Source organism: Trichosurus vulpecula, chromosome 2 (genome assembly GCF_011100635.1).
Source record: "Trichosurus vulpecula isolate mTriVul1 chromosome 2, mTriVul1.pri, whole genome shotgun sequence".
In the NCBI taxonomy this organism is placed as follows: domain Eukaryota; kingdom Metazoa; phylum Chordata; class Mammalia; order Diprotodontia; family Phalangeridae; genus Trichosurus; species Trichosurus vulpecula.
Genome location: NC_050574.1, coordinates 5,349,857 through 5,370,808, shown reverse-complemented (window position 1 = coordinate 5,370,808; position 20,952 = coordinate 5,349,857). Strand labels below are relative to the sequence as shown.

Genomic DNA, 20,952 nt, shown 5'->3' with positions numbered 1-20,952 from the left:
AATGAACTATGGGAAGATTTTCAGGAAGTGATACAAATTGAATAAAATCAAGAAAAAGGAAAAGAACAGTACTGATGTTGGCTAAAAAGACCTAAGAAACAGCAGCAACATAACACTGAAAAATCACCAGAGGAAATAGCATTCTAAAGGGGACCAGGAAGCCAATGGGACATTTCTGTGGCCATCTTGTCATAGTTAATATAAATTGTTAAATGCTTACCAAACTTTGAATAATGGAATTTATGATTCAACCTATGAGTATTTCTTTTCATTTTTGTCATATTCATGAATGCTTTGTTCTCTCCTATAGAGTTTAGAACAAAAAGGAATTCCAAGTGATTTGTTGTAATCCCATAGGCTAAGGGCTGGTTCAGATCCTGCGTTGGCTTCCCATACTGAGCTCACTTAGGCAATGTGCCCCCCCCCAATGATAGCAGAGAGGGACATCATAGCAAGGACAGTCTTTCCCTCCCAAAGCCAAATGACAGGTCTTTAGGAAACTTTCCCCACATAAACTTTTACCCTTGAAGACCTGTATTCTTTAAGGGATTCTCCAGTCTGAAGTCTCTGTGGTGAGATAAACCTGGCCCAAATGGATCTCCATGGGCATTACAATTTAGTATGAAAGTCATGAGACTTTCAGAGGGTTCAGCTGGTACTGGAAGCTTTCCCACACTCATTCAATGTGAGGGGTTTCTCCTCAGGCTGAATTCTCTGCTGTGTAAGAGGATGGCCCCTCTGGCTGAAGGCTTTTCCAAGTTTGTTGCTTTTATGTTGCTTCTCTCCGTTATGAATTCTCTGATGATAAATTGAGGATGACCAATGACTGAATGCTTTTCCACATTCATTACACACAAATGGTTTCTCTCCAGTATGAATTCTTTTGTGTTCAGTGAAGTTCCCCCTGTGACTGAAGGCTTTCCCACATTCCTTACATTCAAAAGGTTTCTCTCCAGTATGAATTCTTTGATGTTCAGTAAGTTTTCCTCTCTGATTGAAAGCTTTCCCACATTCATTACATTCATAGGGCTTCTCTCCAGAATGGATTCTCTGATGATAAATAAGAGATGTCCTATGGCTAAAGGTTTTCCCACATTCATTACATTTAAAGGGTTTCTCTCCAGTATGGATTCTCTGATGCAGAGTAAGATTTGAGTTTTGCCGAAAGGCTTTTCCACATTCGTTGCACTGATAGGGCTTTTCTCCAGTATGAATTCGCTTATGTTCAGTAAGGTGGCCACTCTGGCTGAAGGCTCTCCCACATTCATTACATGCAAAGGGTTTCTCTCCAGTGTGAATTCTTCTATGTTTATTAAGGTTTCCCCTCTGACTAAATGTTTTCCCACAGTCATCACACTCAAAGGGCTTTGACCCCATAGGAATCCTTTGATGCTCAGTAAGGCCTCCCCACTGATTGAGGGCCTTCTCACATTGAGTAAGGGGTATCTCTACAATGTGGATTCTCTTATGCTTAATAAAGGAAGAACATGTACTGAAGGCTTTCCCACATTCATTACACCTATAGGGCTTCTCTCCAGTGTGAGTTCTCTGATGGTCAATAAGATGTCCTCTCTGGGTGAAGGCTTTGCCACATTCATTACATTGAAAAGGTTTCTCCCCCGTGTGAATCCTCTGATGTTTAATCAAGTGCCCCCTCTGGCTGAAGGCTTTTCCACACTCATTACATTGATAGGGCTTCTCTCCGGTATGAATTCTCTGGTGTTCTGTAAGGCTTCCCCACCGACTGAAGGCTTTCCCACACGCGTTACATTTGTGGGGCTTCTCTCCAGTATGAATGCTCTGGTGCTGAGTAAGATATGACCTTCTGCTGAAGGTTTTGCCACATTCATTACATTCATACAACTTTTCTCCAGGATGGAGTCTACGAAACTGAATGAGGTCTGAGTGGTAACTGAAGGGCTTCCTGCATTTATTATACTTATAAAGCTTACTCCCTAAGGAGATTCTATTACGTTTAATCAGGTCTGAAAAGGGTTTTATGTTCCTTCCCGATGTATCATATTTATGGAGGCTTTTTCCTGTGGGAACTTTTGGCTGTAAAACAAAGATTGAGCCCAGACTAAAACTTCTTCCAAATGTATTGCATTCGGGGACACTCACCTTATTCAAAGCTCTTCTGTGAGTGACTGTTTCTGGTCTGAATTGTTTCTCCTGTTTAGCCTTCTGTCTCTGTAACCTGACATTCCACTCCCCAGTTTTTCCTATCTTGGAATACCAGGGACCATCCTTTGGCTGGCTTTGCTGTAATGGAGCTCCCATGGGAAGGCCATGTGTTGGAGGTGAGCCCTGGATTTCACACTTAGCATGATGACTAAGGGAATCTGAAAGAAATCAGAGAAAAAGAACCATCAGTAGCACTCATCTCTGCAAGGGGGAATGCAACCTAGACTTCTGGGCCTCCCGGTAAAGAGAAAGACGCTCATTTTGGGACAGATAACACAAACTCTGTTAAGATGGAATTGAAGCTCAAGACAGTCCAGGGGACAGTGGCATACTACCGATGCCAAGATCTGTACTAATTGTGTTCTAGGATACTGAAACCACTTATATATCATTAAAAACAAGAGGTTCAATATAAAAATTCAAGAATAAAAACCTTCTTGGCAGACAGAATGGAAACAGTGGGAAAATGAACTCAGATAATGCTCAGTTGGAAAATAACTTTTAATCTCTGCAGACAAAAGTGACCAATCTGGGAAATGAGGCAAGGGAAGAAAGTTTCAGAATTATTGGATTTTCCCAAAACTGTAAAGGGAAGATGAAAAGACAATGTGGTATGGTGGAAAGGGAACCAGAATTGGAGTCATTGGGGCCTAATCTGAACCTCAGTTCTGCCACTTAATACCAATACGATGTTAAGCAAACCCCTTCACCTCCCCCAGGACTCATCTGTAAAATACAAAGGGGTCAGACTAAATGATCTCTCAGATCTCTTCCACCTCCAAATCTCTCATCCTGTCATCCTTGTAACAACAATTCTACTTGCAGCTACTCTGGAGGTGTAAGACCAATAACACCAGCACATAGGAGGGTTGCTAGCAGAGGTTCTTTGATCTGCTTTTCTAAGGGAAAGTGACTTTAAGGGGTCAACAATCTTACTTTAATTAAACATATATCATTCACTTAGTTCAAGGGAAAAGTTGGCACCCTGAACTTCAGAGAAAATACAAACAAAAATTACAATCAGAAATTATATAAACAGAGCAAATACAAACAGCAAAGATCAACAGACAGGGCTTCCAACTGTCTGACCAAAAGCAATACGTACATAGTTACCAGAGAGAGAAGCACCAACATCTGGGTTTTCAAAGCTGGTGGGCTCCTTAACAGCTACCCAGAGTCTCATCTGGCCACATCACATGAACACTCTTCCCATGAGTGAGCCCCAAAGCAAAATGCTAACCTCCCAGTATATATACACTTCTTCAGGGTCAGAAGGCATCACAACCCTCATAACCCAGACCCATGAGACTTAGGCTTCCATGTGACTTAAACAGGTCACATGGGCCTATTAATGGATGGGAAAGATCTTCCCATTAAGCAAAAATACATTAACAATACGATTCCTACAAATCTGATTGATGTATTTTAGTAGTCATAAAGGAAAAATGTCCCAAGATATAGAATGAGGAAGAGCTTGCAAATCAACAGGAGAGGATGCCCAAAAGGACTCAAGGCCACATTCAACTTGGACAGAAACATGATTCTCAGGGATTTCTACAAAGGCAAAATGAAAGATGGAAAAAAAAAAACAAGAAGAAATGACAGAAGCTGGGACAGAGCCCAAGCTAAGCAATCCAGGACTTCATTCACAAATCAGCTAACCAGCAAAGCTGCTCATTCTGTCAAAAGGCAAAAGGTAGTCATTTAAAAGGCCCTGTGAATTTGAGAAGTTTATGGCAGAAAAGACTCAAGTTAAAACGTGGGGGATTGGGGAGAAGGGGGATCATTGTCCAACTAAACTCCTTTTTTATCAATGAAAACTGGGACAAAATGGGCCAAACCAATTAAATATGCAAACAACAGAAAACTGTGACAGCAAGCTCACACATCAGACCAGATGGAAGGATTCACAAAGTCTTCAGGAGGCTATAATTAGGGGGTAAAGCAGCAAGGGATGATGGGAAGAATGCTGAACTGAGAGCCCCTAGGGGTTCATCACCTTTTTGGTGTCCTAGAGCCCTTGGCAGCTAGAAGAGCAAAGCCGTCTCAGAATCATGTCTGTTGCCTACGTTCATGGTTGAAGAGAATAAAAATAGTCCCTCATCTACCAACTTTATCATCTCCTGGGATAACACTTGCTCCACACTGAAAAGATTTTGGATTACTTTATATTTACTTATCTTGGTACATGTTGCCACCATCACCACCATCGCCACCACCACCACCACCACCACCACCACTCCACTCAGTAAACAGAAAGCTCTTGGAGGGCAGAAACTGTTTCATTTCTGCCTTTTCACTCCCTGTGTCTATTAGGGTTACACTATAAGGATTAGCAAATGCTTATTGAATCGAGTGGCCTCTTCTGCCCTTCTAGAAGATTCTGTGCTGTGAAAATAGGAGAGTGTACTGTACAATACTAAAAATAGAATTAGATACCAAATCTCACTTCATATACCACAATAAATTCTAAATTAATTCAGTGATCCACTTATTTAAAAAGTATAAAAATAATTAAACATGAGTGGCTTTTATCACCTTGGTGGAGGATTGCCATACTTACATCTAGTAAACAAAAGGAAGAAACTACAAAAGAGCAAATAAAGGAGCTTGATTATAAAAAGAGCTTTTGCACAACAAAAAGCAATGCTTCCAAAATAAAAAAGAAAGAAAGCACAAGAGGAGAGGTTTTCCATATTTGCTTCTTATAAAAATGATATTCTAATAGGAGGAAAAATCCAAAAATATTCTTAGCAGCAATATTTGTAATAGCAAAAGCCTGAAACCAAGGGGAAATAAATGAATAGTTAAGTAAATGAGAGTAGAAAAATGAAATAAGATATTACAATGCAATCATTTAGTTCATTTTGTGAAGCACCTGCCCTGTGCCAGAAACCATGCCAGGTGCTGGAAGGCACAAAGACAAAAGGCAATGGGCCCTCCCTGGAGGAGCGTATGTAAGAAACGACAGAAATGAAGGAACCAGAGAAACGTGTGCAGAACCATGATCTAAAGAACAACATACATACTGACCTCGACTTCATACTTAAAGATAACAGAAACCAATTTATGCCAAATACACCAAAAGGGCTAAACAAGTTCAGGCAAACAAGGGTAATGTGCCACCATGTTAAAGTAAATTCGCTCCTCGTGGGGGTGAAGCTGCACAATAGCACATAACAGTGTTTCACAGACACATGCATAATCACCTACAGTCCCTTGGTTTGGGTTTTTGCTTCATCTTACTGCCTCAATTTTCTTACTTTCCCTTTTGTGTTGTTTTAAATTTCTGTAAAAATAAGATTCATATTTTAAAAAAGAAAAGTAATCATAGAGGGGAGAAGAAAAAATGTTTTAAGGTGCTATTTCTGAAAAAAAGATATTTAAAAGTTAGAACAAACTCACATGAATTCACAAGAGCAAGACTTATTCCTCGGTAGATGTGTCCAAATAAGATCTCACAAATTTTATCAAATACCTCAAAAGATGATAAACAATCACCTGAAAAATTCAAGTTCAAATTCTCTAATAATTAGAAAAATTCAAATTAAAATAAGCATCATTTATCACCTGAAATATATTAACCTGACCATGCTAATTATGAAATTCAATGCTGGCAAGTCTGTGGGGAAATAGGCACACTGTCATATGAATGCAGATGTAAGATTGCTTCAACTAATGCAATCTTTGGGAACTGATACGGAGCTACAACACTGTTCATACCTTCTGAGGCAGTGGACTGCCACCCCCCCCGCCCCCAATGAAGACTACAAAAAAAGACCTCTCTGAGGCAAAACAGTAATAGTGGCATAGTTGCCAGTGGGAGCCAGAGCTGTGAAGATAAAGTGACAAAACATACTTAGAGTGATTTGCAAATCTGAAAGTGTTTTTGTGTGGGGGGTGTGTGTGTGTGTGTGTGTTTGTGTGTGTGTGTGCGTGTATGTGTATAAAACTAACGTCAAAAGTGATTTTTAAGAAAAGTGGATTTCTAAGAGCTAAGAATAGTCTGCTAAGAGCTAATGTAACTAACTCCATTTTGTTGTGCATTCGCCATTTTTGCTATGTATGAGCCCTGCATGAACTACAGGACCAGCTCACCACAGGGGGTTCCCATTAGCATCTTCTTTCCTCCCCTAACTGGTACAAAAGACTTACCTATTACAAAGGAGGACTGCCCAGCCCAGCCCAGCCCAGCCCAAAGACTTGCACTCTCCCTGTTTCTCTTGTCTCACAAATGCTGTCTGGTCCCCCTTGATTCGGGGTAACTAGCTAGACTAACAAAGACATAGTCCTTCTCTACCTCTTGTAGCTAGTTAGATAATTCACCTCGACCAGCTGACCTCTTTTCTTTGTATAATCAGTTGCATTATAAGAATTAGTCGGTCTTTTCTTTCTGTCTCGTGTAATTACCAGCCAGACTCAAAGACACATTTCTCTCAACTGCAGGCAAAGTGGGTCTCACCCTAAATGAATCAGAAATGCAGTGTCCCTGCCTCTGGTTTGGGTTGGCTTATTGAGAGTTGCTAGTTAAGCGAGCTAAAAAAGAATTCACACAATGCTAGCCCAAGATTCCCCCACAGACCCCTCTGTGAGGAGAGCTCCCTGCCCAGTATGTCCAAGGTGCAGCCACCTGACCAAGCAGCTGAGCCCTTGTCCACCATATCTGTCTGGTGTCATTCACTCACTTGGACAAACGCCTCTTGAGACTTCGCCCTCTGGCATCCAGGGCACTCGACCTCTCTCCAACTGGGAGATGACATCTGGTTTGGAAACTGGAAGCCCTATTCATGAAGAGAGGAAAAGGAAAAGTTCTGAGGACAGAGGGCCAATTCAAAATTTCATTATCTTCAGGGGAAAGAGGGTAGTGAAGAAGGACCCAGTATCAACTCACTGAAAAAACTGCGATTCTGCCAGTCTTAGAAAATCTTCTTCCACTGAAACAGATGACATCCTGCAGCCCTACACTATCACACACTGGGCCAAGCTGCCTCTCAGAATATCCTGGAGTGAGGGCACTACCAAGAACCTCTATAGGATATGCCATATTCCCAAAGTCCAAAACAATGCATCATATATTTGATTCAGATGCAAAAAGAGCATTGGTTCGTTTATCCCCCTCCTTTCTAAAACAGTAGGAAACTTCAGGTCTTCAGGTGTCTAGACTAGGGCCTTAGCAATGGTCTTGACCTGGCATACCAGAGGAGCAGCCTCAGGGCTACTACAAGGAAGCTATGGGGTTTTTCACCTGGGGACAGGGAGCAGAAATATGCAATCAACCACAAAGGACTGTGGAACCTCCTAATATCACAGCTAGTACTGAGTATTTCTGCACAAAAATCCAAAACTCAGATTAAGCATTCTAGGAATACACACATATACACACTCCTCTCTGCCCCAACCTTTAACAAGTGACATTGGAATGACATCCAAGTGAACAGTTTCAGATCCCAAGGGAAAGGCATCCTTACCCAGAGAGACCAGGTTCTCATAGTTCTCCAGCATCACATCCCTGTACAGAGCCCTCTGAGCAGGGTCCAGCCTTCTCCACTCCTCCTGGGTGAAGTCCACGGCCACATCCTTGAATGTCACTGACTCCTGAAACATCAGGCAAATTCCTGATCACCCAAGATCCATTCACGGAAGAACTAGGGAACTGTCAGGATGCACTGGGTTTGGCAAAGGATGATGGGAACCTCAATCTATAAATAAAAGGTCACTCAGAGGTCATTTAGTCCAACCCCCTCATTTTGGTGATGAGGAAACTGAGGCCCAGAGAGGGGAGATGATTCTATGCACAAAATGTGTGTCCATGTCAGAATTCACACTCAGGTCTTATGGCTCCAAGTTCAGTTTTCTTTTCACTCACTGTGCTGTACATTCTAAGCCAAAGATGATGATAGCAATGACAAGGAGGATATGGAGGAGGAGGAAAAGAAGCGCTAACACTTATACAGCACCTACTATGTGCCAGGCACTGTGCAAAGCACCTTACAAATATCCCATTTGATCTTCATGATCTTGGGAGGTAGGTGCTGTTATTTATCCTGACTTTATAAATAAGGAAACTGAGGCAAACAGAAGTTTAATGACTTGTCCAGGGCCATGAGCTAGTTAAGTCTGAGGCTACATTTGAAGTCAGATCTTCATGACTCCAAAGCCAGCACTCTCGCTGCTCTGCCTGAGACTTAATTTGTATACGACACTATTGAGTTCAGCATACAGCTATTTGTTCTTTATTGCTCAAGTTCAGCCTAACGAGTCATTTGCTAAGCAAACCTGTCATTTAAAGTCTGAAGTTGCATTATTAATACAAAGAACATGTGCCTTCCCATTAGCTATGCAATGGGACTATGGGGTGGCCACCCACACCTCTCCTGCATTCTCTGGCTTGACTCGTTCTCTCCAACCTGCTCTTCCACTGGCAGATCTTGGTGCCCAGAGAAGAATAACCACATGGTTATATTCAGAGTCCTATGGGTCACAATGCTGTGAAGGAATTCCCCCCACCCCCCACTAATGATGTCATTTGTTCATCCCCCATCGAGGAACTTCTACTTACACAAAATCAGCCACTCACAATAATACTTTTAGATCTTAAACATAATCATTTACTTAGCAAAAAGGCTAAAGAATTAAATTTTTAAAAAACACACCATAGTAACTCAGTATTGGAACTACAGACTTCAGGGTTCTTTCTCTTCTCCATAAAGGTTCTTAAATGTTGAATGGATGGTTCCATTGCTAAGCTGATTTGATCCATGCTATGCTTGACTAACACTTCACTGTCTAAGTCAAACCAGATGATCTGCTGGGTAATTTCTCTGATTATCTGCTTCCAAGCTATTCTTCTTCTCAGCTGGACTTCCTTCTCAACAACTGTAGTATCTATCACTTCCAGCTTCATACTTAGTACAGTTGTGAAATCTGTCCTCTCACCTCTGCTCTCTTATCTTTATGGCTTCATACTCTGGGTCCTCTCTGCAAAGAATAACTCCACCTTAACTTGAGCTTAGTAGCCAAATTCTTATCTTCTATGATCACTGGACAATTTTGCTGTCCATATGGATCCAGTATAGTACAACTTGTTATATTTCAAAAATTATCAATAACTGTCACAGAATTCTCAATCATAGTAAATTTTTCTAAAATTGTTTATCTTGGAACTCAAAAAAGACCTATACCCCAGACAAGTGAACACTCTGAAAACATCAACAAACCGTTCCATAGGAAAGGTCAGTACCTTAAAGGGCTAGTACCTTATAGATACACATTAACATCAGCAATCGTGCTCCATTACTGATCACCATGTTCTAGGCAGAATTAAACACAAGACAATAAATCACAAATCTTATAGTAAAATGTGAGTCTGCCCCACCTCCAACCACTATTGTGCCCACTGCGCTCTTCCCCAAATGCAGCCTTTCTTTGGATCATAGAGACCTTCATGAAAACGTTTTCCCAGCAAATCCAAACATTTATTAGGCAGTGTGCTAGGAAGCTAGGCCAGACAGAAAGGTGGAAAAACAAACTGTGATCCCTACCCTCATGTTACGCATCATCTAGTACAAGACACGATGATAAAGAGAAATAACAGAGACACAAAATGGCGCATGCATAGAAGAAGTACCACCCTGGCACTGCCCAAGATGCAAAGTAAGAAATGTTACTGCTTGATTGGGGGAGGATGATCAGGGAAATGCTTCAGAGAAGAGATCGTATTTGCCCTAGGCCTTCAAAAATGGGAAGCATGTTGAGAGGCAGAGGAGGGTGTAAGAAGGACTTTGGAGGCATAAGAAACAGCATGAGCAAAGACAGGCAGAGAAGACTGTGTGTGTGGAGAAATTCCTGTTTTGGCTAAAGCGCAGTGCCAAAAGTAGTGAGCAGAATGAGCCAAGCCTAGAAACACCAGGTAACACGAGCAAAAAAAATACCGCAAATCACTACTAAGAGAAATAAAATGAAAAGCACCCTTAGACGTCACCTCACACTCTGCAAGTTGATAAAGATGACAGAAATGGTGACAGTCAAAGCTGGAGGGGTTCTGGAAAGACAGGCACACTGGTGCATTGTTGGTGAAGCTGGGAAGTGGTATAATTATTTTAAAAAGCAATTTGTAATTATGTAAATAAAGTAACTAGAATATTCATATACTTTGATCCAGAGGCTCTATTATTGGGCTTACACCCCCAGAAAGCCATTTATAAAATTAAAGTCCCCATATACTCCAAGTTATTTACAGCAATACTCTTTGTGATAGCAAAGAATTGGAAACAAAGTAGATGCCCATAGATTGAGGAATGGCTAAACAAATTGTGGGACATGAACATAGTAGAATATTACTGTGCTATAAGAAATGATGAATGTGATGAATGCAGACAAATATGAAAAGGACTATGCCAGGGGTGAGGAACTTGTGGCCTCAAGGGCACATGTGGTCCCCTAGGTCCTCAAGTGCGGCCCTTTAACTGAATCCAAACTTCACAGAACAGATCCTCATAATAAAAGGATTTGTTCTGTAAAACTTGGACTCAGTCAAAAGGCCGTACCTAAGGACCTAGAAGGCCACAGGTTCCCCACCCCTGGACTATATGAACTGACGGAGAATGAAGTAAGCAGAGTCCAGAAAACAATATACACAGTACCTCTAATGTAAATTGAAAGAGCAATGACACACCAAAAAAATACAAAATGATAAAGCTCAAACAGGAGAAGAATGAAAAGATATGAGGACACACTCCCAACTCATCCCTTCATGGAAGTAGGGGGTGCACAGGTGTTATATGTGGCACATGTTTTTAGAATTTCTCAATATGTCAATCAGCTGGGCTGTTTTTTTCCTCTTCTTTTTTTGTCTTTAAAAAATCCTATTTGCTACATGGAGTGGCTCTTTGGAAAGGAGAGAAGGATGGATACTGAAGATAACAGAAGGCATCAGTAAAAAATTTGTTTTTTAAAAATAAGAGGCAATGTTGGCAATGTCTAAACAAATGGTGAGACATGAAGGTAACAGACTATTGCTATGCTATGAAGATAATGAATATGGCACATACAGAGACGCATGGAAAGACATGAACTGATGCAAACAGAAGAAAGCAAAACCAAGACGCCAATATACACAAGCACCACGATGTCTAGAGAAGGAACAAACATAAAACAAGCAAAAACAACTACTGCAAAATTACTGAGAACAAGCATGGGACCAAAAGAGTAATCTGAACTCCTTTGGAGATGTTGGTGGGGGAAGGGGTCCACAGGTGTGGAACAGTGCATATACACTGATTGATTCTGGTGATTCTTCTCTCCCTCTTTCCTTTTTTATATAAAAAAAATTCTTTGTTATATGAACTGGCTCTCTGGGAGGGGGCAAGGGACACAGGAGGAATTTAAAACAAAAGCTCTCAATAAAAATGACAATGTAATCTTTGAGGATTCTGTGAGGAGACTGGCACATTAACTGGAGAGTTCCCCATCATGGTTGAGAAACTAGATTAATGTAATGGGGATGTGAGTACAGAGAAAGGGACAGAAGGGATAGACGTTGCAGACGTAAAAAGAGCAAAATCTGTGATGTCAGCAGGTTAAAGATCCTTCCACTGATGCAGCCTGCAACCCTTCTATAACTAAGCAGAAACTGTGGTGATTTTTTAAGAAATCATTGCCCAAAGCCAACATGGTACTGATCCTCTCTACACTCAGCCAGCCTGGTTCTCAGCCAATTTAGCAGGCCCAGCCTATGCTTGAGGTCCAGCCTGCTTGGAAGAATCTGCTAAAACTTGTGGTCTGCTACCATAGTGTCCAAGAACCCAAGACCATCTGGGTGTCTTGCAAGGTGTAGAGACATAGAGGACAGAGCACCAAACCCAAAGGCAGAGGCCCCAGGTGCAAATCCTGCCTCTTTCATTGATTCCCTACATGACCGTAGGCAGGTCCTGTCACCTCTGTGGGCCTCCTTCTCATCATTTGTCAAAGGAGAGGGCTGGTTACATGGCCTCTGGGGTCCTTTCCAGCTCACCCCCGTGATGATATGGCATCAGACTAGAACCCTATGGAAGTGGGTCCCCACTAAGTTTCATCTTAAGATGAAACTTCTTGTGATCTTTCTAGAACTCAAAATGCCTGATTACGGTACTGTCTTCAACTTCTCAAGATTTGTTGACTGCAAAAGAAAGCCCAGTTCCTTAGTTCAAGTGGCTTCCCAATCTAGGATAAATGGGAATGAAGAGCCACAAAAAGTCTTTCTATAGCCACCTCAGGAGCGAATCTTATTAAAACTTGGATGGTTGCTTCAAAAATATGAACCCAAGAATTTTAACATTGAAAGAGTTAGACAACTGGCCATACTCATAAACCCTGTAACCAGTCACAGGGAATATGATGCGTGGCATCCAACTGTTTAAAGGAAACGTCGGGACAATTGTGTGAAGAACGTGCTATGTTATTCGTCTGGATGATAGGCAGTGGGAGCAACAGACCTGGAGTCACTGAGACTCAGTGTTTAAATCCTACCTCAGCTACTGTCTTGCTGAGTGACCCTAAGCCAGTCCCTTTACTCCTCTGTGTCTCCATTTCCCTGTCTGTAAAGTGGAGGCAAATAAAAGCTCCTACTCCCAGGGTTGAACTGAGGATGAAATGAGATAATCATTGTAAAACACCTGGCAAACCTTAAATTGATATTTAAATGCTAGCTAATTTTATGATTAGCAATAAATAGGTAGATAAAAATCTGGAAACAACCTAAATGCTTAATGCATGGGAAATGGGCATGATTTATTGTTGTTCAGTCATTTCAGTCACATCCAGCTCTTTATGACTCCATTTGGCATATTCTTGGCAAAGATACTGGCCATTTCCTACACCAGATCATTTGACAGATGAGGAAACTGAGGCAAACAGGGTCAAGTGACTTGCCCAAGATCATTCAGCTAGTAAGTGTCAGAGGCTGGATTTGTACTCAGGTTTTCCTGACTCCAGGATTGGTACTCTATCCACCGCACCAGCTAGCTGCCCTGTTGGGTATGACAAACTGTAGCATATCAAATTGATGGGATTCACTCTATCTCTATCACAAAGAGTGGATAGAAATTCGGAAAGACGTGGATTGAAAAATGCAAAGTAAACTTAGCAGAACTAAGAGTTTCACCATTAATTACCATTAGAGAGCCAATTTTTATATTTAAAAAGTGTGAATGAACAAGCAGACATCAGAGAGGGATTTCAAAGGCATAACTGACAGATATACACAAACAGCCATTTGCACTTGTGTATTTTTCCATATAGTAAAAGATCTGTGATTTCACTGGTGCCAGGTGCAAGGAAGTATGAAAGGAAGGTTTGTTGGCTCAGTAAGAGATAGGCTTGGGCCCTCCCTCCACTTCCACAGAGTAAAGCCTCTCTCCCTCTGAGCAGCCTTTGTGAATCTTGGTAGCTAAAAAGCTTCCTCACCCAGGGGCCAACTTTCTGGGGAAGGGCCTCTTGAAAAATACTGAGGTTGGTCCTTGGATGATAGACCAGGCCTGCACCTCTGTGAAGGCCCTCAGGAGCCTTCTAGAACCCAGGCCCAGTCACCACCACACTCTGAAAATGGACCAAAGATGGAAAAAAGAACACTGTGGAGCTGGAAGGAACCTTAGCAGTCAACTGGCCCAGCCTCCTGCCTTATATACTGAACTGCTGGATCACTGGTGTTGACAGTCCTTTAGCTGTCAATTCTGAAATGAGGCTGCATTTATTATGGAAAGATCCCGGTTATAAGAATCTATGATAGGTGTGGGGAACCTGCAGCCTCAAGTCCACATTTGGCCTTTTAGGTCCTCAAGTGTGGCCCTTTGACAGAATCCAAGAAGTCTGGGCCACACTTGAGGACCTAGAGGGCCACATGTGGCCTCGAGGCCACAGGTTCCCCACCCCTGGTCTATGAACTCTACAGAGCTTCCATGAAAATAGTTCACTCTCTGGTGACTAAGACTCAGGCTCCTATACTGGGCTTGGCAGAGCTGCTACCATTGATAAGGGAAAGGAAGGTTGCTCTGGTCTGAGAAATGAAAACAGTATCTCAGAAGAAAGAGAGGAAGCCTTAACTCACCTGAAACCTGGCGGGCAGGAAGCCAGGAATCATTCCTTCCTCCTCAGGCTCCTCAATGCTCTTGTCTTGGTCAAGAGCAGAGTCTTGGAAAGGCAGATCTATGGCAGAAGAAAGAAGGCGTTCACCCCAGGGTGAAATTGCCCACAAATCACCCAGGGTGAGGCCAGAGTGGGAGAATTCAAAGGCAGTTAATAAATGCTTGTTAAATCGTTCCGGCGGAGACTTGCCCTTACCTGCCATCAGGGGAAAGGGCTATGGATATCAATAAATCGCCAAGAAACAAGTAACCATTAAACATTTTCTTTGTGCTAGGTGGTACAGCGGACAGCGCACCCCGGCAGAGAGTCAGGAAGATCTGAGTTTAAATCTGACCTCTGACACTGTGTAAGCCTGGGCTAGTCACTTCACCCCTATCTGCCTCAGCTCCCCATCTGTAAAATGGGGACACACTGGAGCAGGAAAGAGTAAACCACTCCAGCATCCTTGTCAAGGAAACCCCATGGGTAAAATCCAGGTACCACCGAATGACTGAACAATAACATGTGGTAGTTACTGAAGACACACATAACAGCCGGCATTTCGTTTGTGCTTTAAGACTTGCGTAGAATTGTCTCATTCTGTTCTCACAACGACTCTGGGAAGCAGGTTTGTTATCCCCATTTCACAGATAAAAAAACTGAGGCAGAGAAAGGCTAAATGACTTGTACAAGGTCGCACTGCTAAGTAACTGTCTGAGACAGAATTTTAATTCAGATCTTTCTGATTCCAAGTCCAGTGCATTATCCACTGAGCCACCTAAACTGGAGATAATCTCAGAGGGGAGGGATCAGGAAGGGCTTCCTGCAGAAGGAAGCCAGGGAAACCAAGAGGCAGAGACAGGAAGGGGCAAGGGTCCTCAAATGCCAAGTCTGGAGAGGGAGTATCCTGTACAAAGCACAGCCAAGAGGCCAATGTCATTGGATCACAGAGTACACGGAGGGGAAAGAAAACTGGAAAGGTAGCTGTGACCAGGTTCCTAAGGGCTTTAGGGACCTAAACAGAAGATTTTTAATTTGATCCTGGAGGTAACTTGGTTTAACAAACCCTCCCAAGGTGTAATTTGTGGACAAGGTGGTGATATGTTGGCCAGAGATCATCAGGTGAATTCAACAAAACTGCTTCACCACCAGACCAAGAGTGGTCATAAATGGTCAGTGTCAACCTGAAGCAATATCCCAAGCAGATGGCCCCAGGGATCCAGCCATGCTATTCAGCACAAGATCATAGCTAGTGAGCTGGAAAGATCCTTAGAGTTCATCTCACCCAATTTCCTTGTTTTATTTTTAAATTTTATTGTATTTTTTCAAGTAGCAAAAATCTGTTTTCTTTTCCTCCTCCCTCCATCCCCCTATTGGGAAAAGAAAAAGAAAGCCCTTATAGTCAATATACATAGTCAAGCAAAATAAATTCCTATGTTGTCCACATCCAGACAATGTTTATGTCTCACTCTACACTCTGAGTCGATTGCCTCTGTCGGGAGAAGGGCAGCATGCTTTACATTCACTTCTCTAGATTTGTGGCTGCTCATTGCATTGATCAAAATTTTTAGGTCTTTCAAAGCTGCTTATCCTTGCAAGGCTATTGTTATTGTATAAATTATTTTCCTGGTTCTGCTCCTGATCTTTATATGTTCTCCCCTCCATTAGCCTGAGAGCTCTTTGAGGGCAGGGACTGTCTTTGACTTTTCTTTCTAATGCTTAGCAGAGCACCTAGCACATAGTAGGTGCTTAATAAGTATTGACTGCTCACTTTGCTCTGCATCAGTTCATACATATCTTCACAGATTTCTCTGAAACCATCCCCTTCTGCATTTCTCACAGGACAATACTACTACATTTATATCCTCTAATTTGTTCAGCCCTTCCCCAGTTGATGGGCACCCCACTAGTTTCTAGTTCTTTGTTCCCACAAAAACAGTTGCTACAAATACTTTTATACACATGGGTCCTTTTCCTCTTTCTTTGATCTCTTTGGGGCATGGGCCCAGTACTGTTAATGCTGAGTCAAAGGGTATGCAGAGTTCAGTCACTGTACCAAATTGCTTTCCAGAATAACTACGCCAATTTGCAGGCCTCCCCACAGTGTATTAATATATCTGCGTTCCCTCAGCACCCCCAGCATTTGTCATTTCCCTTTATCGTTATCTTTGCCAATCTGATGGGTGTGAGGGGCTAGCCACCTCAGAGTTACCTTCATTTTCATCTAATTATCAGTGATTCAGGGCACTTTTACATACGTCTATTGATAGCCTGGATATCTTCCTTTGAGTACTGACAGCTCATGTGCTTTGGTCATTGATCAGCCAGGAAACAACTCTGCTTCTGCCGCCTCTCCACTGTGCCTCTGCCTAGGATTCCTTGTCCATAGCTAATAAACTCCCTTTTGTTCTGAGCCTTTTCCTCCCCTGTTCCTTTGGTCTTCTGGGTGGCGCTGACTCTCTGGCCATCCTTGCCAGTACTGGCTGCATTTTTTCACATACTCACTCACACACAGTCCCAGGGGGAGGACTGGAACACACCTTATTCCACACTGCCACTTCCAGACTCTCCCTTTACCACCATCATTGAGCAAGAGGCAGCTTGGCATAAGAGATAGAGTACTGGACTTAAAAGTTAAGAAGATATGAATTCAAATCCTGCCTCATATACTTGTGACCGTAAGCTGTTTAACTCCTTTGTGCCTCAGTTTCCTCATCTATTACACAAAGGGGTTGGACTCCATAGCTTTGGAGGTCTCTTTCAGCTCTAAATCTATGATTCTCTGATCTATAAACATGTCCAAACTTACCAGCCAAATCACATCCTGGTAGCTGTTCTCTGCCAAGTCCCAGGGCCTTGTCCTTCCCTTTTCAATAGGTTTAGTGCCTGGCTCACAGCTTCCCTCTCCACCCCAACTCCTGCTCTCACACTAGGGACTTCCAAACACACGTTGCTGTTCCTTCTGCTTGCCAGTTGCCACCCCTAGATCATTTGTACTGTCAGCCTCCTTCACTCCTCCTCAGGTACTGCTTGGACAGACTGGCAGAAGTCACAAAGCCAGGCTGGCTGTGTCCGCTACAAGGTTCCATTATTTGTCAACAACTGGGCCTTCGCTGCAACAAGGAAAGAGTTTTACTGCTTCCTGATTCCCTTTTCAGAAAAAGCCTCCTCCAACACTCCTTACCCCAACCTTCTCCACTGCCAGCTCCATCTCATATTTCACCAAAAAACAAAGGAGGTTATTTGCCCAACGTTCCCCCTTCTCCCTTTCTCCCCACCCCCAACATCATCTCTCACTCTCTCCTCCTTCATTCCAGGCTGATAAAGAGGGAGCCCTCCTCCATGACAAGACTTAGCACCCTTGATCGTAGCCCCTTCGCCCCAACTATCATGCCCACTATCAAATCTTCAGTCTCCCCCATCTACTACTGCCTATAAACATGCCCATGTCTCCCACATCCTGAAAAAAACCCTCCTTGATTCTAGTATCCCTGCTATCTGTTAGCAGGAGAGAGAGGGAAGAGAGAAGAGAGAGAGGAAGTCCTTACCTGGAGGTAAGGACTCCGACTATGACGTCATTGCAACAAAGCTGGCAAGGGGAGAAAAAGATGTGAACTGAGGGGACAAGGAAGAGTGACCAGGGACATAGAAGAAGGGAAGGGTCAAGCGAGAAAATGAATTTCAATCATTTATCTGTTTTGTAAGTTTGGGTTTTGTAAATGCATGTTCAAGAGGTCTACAGCTATTATATGGCAAATTTTCTATAGATTCTTCATTTATGGATACTTTCTTTTTCTGGAGGGGGAAATACAGAGTGAAAGCAGAATAGGAAAGACCCGAAAGCCTCCAAAAACTATTTTCATTTATCAAAATGTTCCACAGAACCACCAGACCCATGCCTTTAAGCCCTTCATAAATAACCCTCTCTGCAGCCTAGTAACGGACCAGCGATGTACACCTGCAGGGGCTGGGCAGCTACCTTCATTTATATTCAATCTAATTACCAACTTGTCAAGAGACCAAAAGGGCCCGGCAGCTGCTGGGGAATGAAAGTCTATTTTACTAAGAGTGCCAAGGGAGTGAGAGCCCTGTGTTATATTAAGAGCAAAAAGGCACACCTTTGCAGTGGGCTCCATTTCAACATAATAAAAGGCATTTGTTGCCTCCAGGTATGCCATGGCCATTGTTCAAGGAGCTAATTTAATAGCACTGGTGATAAAAGGTGCCCTGAGAGACAGAAGGCAGAAGGTGTCAAGCAGGACAAATCACCACCCCCTCCTCTCAAACCCTGATGGAGCCTGTAATGACAATTTAGATTTGAAGATCTTTCCCACCCATTAATAGGCCATGTGACCTGCTTATGTCACAGGAAGCCTAAGCACATGTGGTGGGAGAAGCTTGCTGAGAGGAAAAGGAAATTGTGTCACAGGAAATGCTGAGAGAGCAGTTACGACAGCTGAGGGAAAGAGAGCAGACGTGTGATAGCTGTGCTGTGAGTTTGCTTGTTGGTGGCAAGGCCCCAGAAGCAGGTGGAAAGTTGTGGGATGGAGTGGTTCTCTGCTGTGATGTTGTGGACTTATTGGTTTTGGGATCTGGTTCTTTGGTGTCTGAATAAATGGTTTACTTCTTCTCCCTTCTATGTGGAGAGTCTCGTATATTTTGCGATACAGAACCACATAGGCATTTTGACAATCATCATCTATATTGTGATTATTGCCTTGCTGATACAGAGTCTGAGACTCAGTCCTAGGAACAGTCATCCTCCTCACAACAAGCCCCAGCCCTGCCTCCAGCTCAGCCCCCAAAGCAGTCACCCAGGGAAGTCACCTATGGAGCTGTGGTCTGGCAAGTGCTGCTGTAGCCACAATGACAAAGGAACCCAAAAAGAGAGTTCCCACCCCAAAATGGTTCAGCATTAAGCTATACTGCCATCAGCTCAGGTGCTGCACCCTCAGGACCACGGCACTTTCCCAACTGGCTCACAGCTGAAATGTCTCCCCAGTCCCTTGAGAGCACAGACTGTCTGCCTTCTCTGTCTGGGTCCTGAGCGCTTGGCACAGTTTTGCAAATAGTGTTTAATGCTTAAAAAATGTCTTTCCATTGACTCAGTCAGTCAGTCATAACTGAGGGAGCGAGGTGACTCAGTAGCTAGACTGCTGGGCTTAGAATCGGGAAGACTTAGTTCAAATCTGGCCTCAGACACTTACTAGCCGTGTGACTCTGGGCAAGTTGCTCGACCTCTGTTTGCCTCAGTTTCTGCTTCTGTAAAATAGGAATAATAAGAGCACCTCCTATGAGAAGCAAGAGTTGTGAGCGTCCATCGTAAAGCACTTAGCCCAGTGCCTAGAACACAGTAGGCGCCACATAAATACTTACTCCTTCCCCTCCCTTCCTTCCTGTCCTCCCTACTCTCCCTTGTTCACAGTAATTGCTAGCAGCCAGAGAGCGATCACTCCTCGGCCTTACAGGAGAGCTTGGCACTAAATCGTGGTTAAAAGGCTGCGCCCAGTGCCTAGAACACAGTAGGCGCCACATAAATGCTTATTCCTTCCCCTCCCTTCCTTCCTGTCCTCCCTACTCTCCCTTGTTCACAGTAATTGCTAGCAGCCAGAGAGCGATCACTCCTCGGCCTTACAGGAGAGCTTGGCACTAAATCGTGGTTAAAAGGCTGCGCCCAGTGAGCTAAGCCAGGAGAGCACCTTTGCAGGGGCAGCAATGTTAGAGAGAAAACCAACTCGGAAAGACTGGACTACATAGATCAGTTAAATTAGAAACCCAGAGTCCAGAACACTGAGGAGGAGGAACCCTGCCACTCCCCTCCTGCCAAAGAGGTGAAGAACTCCAAATGCACATGCAAGGCCATGTTGGGGGAGGGGGGAGCCTGACCTGGAGGAGGAGTTTGGTTTGGGGGTTAACTGAGGAAGGGAGTGGAAAGAACAAATTATAAATGCATTTAGAAATAAATACATTAGAAAGGGGGGGGGGGAGGAAGAGAAGAAGAAAGAAAGAAAGGAGAAAGAGAAAGAAACAAAGAGAAGAAGGAAGGAAGGAAGGAAGGAAAGAAAGAAAGAAGGAAGGGGAAGGGGAAGGGGAAAAGAAAGGGGAAGGGGAAGAGAAGGTGTCATGGATGGGAATGCAGCAGTGTGAGGGAAGGCTCAAAGTGGCAGAACAGGGGCCAGTCTGTATCAGGGAGGGAGTTTCCTCACCAGGAGTTGATGTCTGACAGGAATGAAATCCCATCTCTGGTCCAAAAAAATAGCAGCAACCAAAGCTGAAGCAGCATGGAGCTGTGAGTACAGGGCCAGCCTGGGAGTCTAGGAGACCTGGGTTCATTATTTACCTCTGAAACCCAGTAGTTTTCAGACCTTGGTCAAACCACTTAACCATCAGTATGCCAGGCAACAATACTATGAGACTGTAAGTTCCACACCATTCTCCCCTCCCCCAGCAAACTCTGGCCCCAACACACACACACACACACACACACACACACACACACACACACCCCAGCACATGCACACAAATACATAGGCATGGGCACATACGTACACACAGATAGGCATGGGCACATACATACACACACATAGGCATGAGCACATGCATACATACATACATACACACATACACAGAGGCATGAGCACATATACATAAATACATAAGCATGACCAC

The 20,952-nt window shown here is 43.3% G+C and overlaps 1 protein-coding gene across 1 annotated transcript; it reads right to left on the bottom strand.

The window, feature by feature from the left end:
• Positions 1 to 648: 648 nt before the first annotated feature.
• On the bottom strand, positions 649 to 7,788 carry LOC118835684 (zinc finger protein 2 homolog). The gene is made up of 4 exons (XM_036742913.1): positions 7,653 to 7,788; positions 6,870 to 6,965; positions 1,488 to 2,342; positions 649 to 1,403 (listed from the first exon to the last, which is right to left on the bottom strand). The coding sequence occupies exons 1-4, from the start codon at positions 7,786 to 7,788 to the stop codon at positions 649 to 651; spliced, it is 1,842 nt and encodes a 613-aa protein (XP_036598808.1).
• Positions 7,789 to 20,952: the final 13,164 nt, after the last annotated feature.

Coding starts and splice junctions, on each gene's coding strand:
- LOC118835684 (XM_036742913.1), bottom strand. CDS start 7,788: ATGTTTCAGGAGTCAGTGACATTCAAGGATGTGGCCGTGGACTTCACC. Junction 6,966..7,652: donor TGAGAACCTGGTCTCTCTGG/GTAAGGATGCCT, acceptor CTTCATGAATAG/GGCTTCCAGTTTCCAAACCA. Junction 2,343..6,869: donor CTCAAGAGGCGTTTGTCCAA/GTGAGTGAATGA, acceptor GATTTCTTTCAG/ATTCCCTTAGTCATCATGCT.